Genomic DNA, 3,278 nt, shown 5'->3' on the forward strand with positions numbered 1-3,278 from the left:
CTCTGGCAAAGCACATCGCATTGTTTTACAATTCTCACTAAACTGTGAGCCCTTTGGGTGAGGACCTGCATCTCGGTCATCCACACTACCTGCCCATTATAAGTGCTCAAGAAATATTTGTTGAATGTCAAATGAATGAACTGTTCCATTTTATCACATATTTGTGCCGCTGAAAAAATTCACCGAGCGGTACATGCCCATTCTGGTTCTGCAGGACACTGCCTTCATCCCCATTCCCTTAGTTAAAACCAGCATCCAGGGTTTGCCATAGGTTGGTTTGATGGCCTGATTTGAGCTGAAGAATGGCTTTCTGTCTGCCTCATGGAGCCAAGCGACTGTACTGAGTGCTTATTCTCTTATACACAGCTTAAGAAAAACAAGGCTTTGATGGGCCACATCCAGGATGGGCTGTCCTACCCTGTTTTTAAGACCATCACAGACCGGGTCCTAATGGGTGTGGACACCAGGGGAGAATCAGAGGTCAAAGCTCATGGTTTTAAGGCTGCCCTTGCAATAGACGCCATGGCCAAGCTCACAGCTATTGACAACCATCCGATGAACAGGGTGCTGGGCTTTGGCACCAAGTACCTGAAAGAGAACTTCTCACCATGGATCCAGCAGCACGGTGGATGGGTAAGTGTATCCTATTTTCAAACAAATTTTCTCAGAACTCAGAGGAGATGGGATGGGATTTTTTTTTTTTTTTTTTAAATGAAGGGAACACATCTGTGAAGCAGTTCTCATGAGTTTAAGACACCTGAGTGGCAAGAGATAAATCGCATTGATGGGAACATATTTTTAATGATTATCTTCATCATCAATAAATATTTACTGAGTTCTTCAAGGGTATGTAGGGTATGCGTATGGACAGAGAGGGACTGGTCAGATGGAACAGGAAATGAGGAGATGCTGAGATAAGAAATGTTTAGATAGATATAATTTCTGTTTTCACAAATCTTACAGGCAACAGAAGCCTGGCAGGGAGACAAGGGCAGGCAGACAGTTCCTCACACTTGCAGCAACTTACAGATCGCAGGGACTAAGCCTCATGCAGAGACTCAGGGTACATGACATTTTTGTCATTGTTGCTTTGACCCAGCCATTTTGAGGGGAACACTTTGTTACCAAATAAAAAGCATACAGTTAAGCTTTCATCTATTTTTAACTACCTGATATCAGTCAAAACAGACCTCTTCCTCCTGTGCCTCAAACCTTCTCCTATCCTTCATCCCCATTTCCTCAGATCTCCTTCAAACCGCCACATATGGCAATACATATGTGGCTACATAAGGTCCACTGTGCCAAAATGTGCTACCCCAGGACTTTAACTCTCAACAGGCCTAGGCATTCCTAGGCAGACAGACCTTCACCCCACATTTTCCTTAGTACTCTTTCCACTAGAATGGTCCAGGAGCCAGCAGGAGCATTGAGTCGGCTCTAGGCATGGCTGGAGTGACCCTGGGACCTCCACAGTGTCTTGGTCTCTTTGCTCACAGAAGGAAAGTGCAGCTGATCTTGACCAAGGGTCCTCAGTGCCCGCCATGGTCCTCAGTGGCCACCATGGTCCTCAGTGGCCACCATGGTCTTCTGTGCCTGCCATGGTCCTCAGTGGCCGCCATGGTCTTTAGTGCCCGCCATGGTCCTCAGTGGCCACCATGGTCCTCAGTGCCCACCATGGTCCTCAGTGGCCGCCATGGTCTTTAGTGCCCGCCATGGTCCTCAGTGGCCACCATGGTCCTCAGTGCCCGCCATGGTCCTCAGTGCCTGTCATGGTCCTCAGTGCCTGCCATGGTCCTCAATGGCCGCCATGGTCCTCAGTGCCCGCCATGGTCCTCAGTGACCGCCATGGTCTTCAGTGGCCGCCATGGTCCTCAGTAGCTGCCATGGTCCTCAGTGCCCACCATAGTCTTCAGTGGCTGCCATGGTCCTCAGTGCTCACCATAGTCTTCAGTGGCTGCCATGGTCTTCACTGGCTGCACATCGAGTTCCTTTCTATTTCCCACTTTTGCGCCAGCTATGATAACCCCCAAGGCTGCTCTTAAATATTCTAAACTCAAGCTGCCTTAGCTCATTCTAAAAGGAGGACAGGTTCCTTGACATCATTTTAGTTCTACCTATTCTTCTTTCCAGGATCCCCTGCACCCCAACAACCCTCTTGAGCCCTCATCTGCCCCAAAGCCTCTCATGATCCTTCCAGTTCAAAGCCTGCACAGCTGCACAGCCTCTAATCTCTAACACTTCATGTTTGCATCATAATAAGATACAGGAAATTATCAAATTCCCAATTGACTATGTTTCAAGCATTCATTTTAAAAAAATCATTGTTAGTCGCCTTAATATATTTTCTCAGAAAAATTACAATTATTAATTAGATTCAAAGGCCAGCTCTCAAAAATTGATTTAACCCACTAATGTAGCTAAAATATCATAAATATGCTATAAAAAGCAGTGGTTCTGCACCAAAAGCACAAGCAACAAAAGAATAGATACACTGGATTTTGTTTTGTGCTTCCAAGAACACCACCAAGAAAGTGAAAAAAAACCCCACAGAATGAGGAAAAATACTTGCAAATATTTCTAATAAAAGACATATCTAGAATACATAATTACCTATTACAATTGAACAATAAAATGTCAACCCAGTTTTCTAATGGGCAATAGATTTGAATAGACATTTCTCCAAAGAGTATATACAAATGGCTAAAAGCACATGAAAAGTTATTTGTTTGACATCTTCCTTTCAAGAGTAGGAAAATGCAAATCAAAGCATCATTGAGCTCTATCCACTCTGGTGGCTAAAATGAAAAAGAAAAGTATTGATGTTGGTGAGGATGTGGAGAAACTAGAAACTTTTATATTGCTGGTTGGATTGTAAAATGGTGCAGTCCCTTTGGAAAACAACTTGAGAGTTCACCAAAATATTAAATATAAAGTTACCAATTCCACTCCTGAATATATACCCAAGAAAGTTGAAAACATTTTCATATGAAAATTTGTACATGAGTGTTCATAGCTTCCATCAGCCAAAAAGTGGAAGCAACCCAAATGTCCATCAACTGATGAATGATGAATGGATAAGGAAAATGTAAGATAGCCACACAATGGAGTATTATTCAGCTTTAAAAATAAAGCAAGTATTGATATATGGATGAACCTTAAAAACATTATGCTAAGCGAGGCCGGGCGCGGTGGCTCAAGCCTGTAATCCCAGCACTTTGGGAGGCCGAGGCGGGTGGATCACGAGGTCAAGAGATCGAGACCATCCTGGTCAACACGGT

At 44.1% G+C, this 3,278-nt stretch overlaps 1 protein-coding gene across 1 annotated transcript in view; it reads left to right on the plus strand.

Annotated features, from left to right (window-relative positions):
- Window positions 1–3,278, plus strand: part of LOC108303906 (apoptosis facilitator Bcl-2-like protein 14) — a 19,448-nt gene that overhangs the window by 13,633 nt on the left and 2,537 nt on the right. The window contains exon 4 of the mRNA XM_017527869.2: window positions 367–633. Coding sequence (XP_017383358.1) covers window positions 367–633 — 267 coding nt within the window. The remainder of the gene's footprint in view (window positions 1–366; window positions 634–3,278) is intronic.

Source organism: Cebus imitator, unplaced genomic scaffold, assembly GCF_001604975.1.
Source record: "Cebus imitator isolate Cc_AM_T3 unplaced genomic scaffold, Cebus_imitator-1.0 Scaffold2, whole genome shotgun sequence".
Lineage (NCBI taxonomy): Eukaryota > Metazoa > Chordata > Mammalia > Primates > Cebidae > Cebus > Cebus imitator.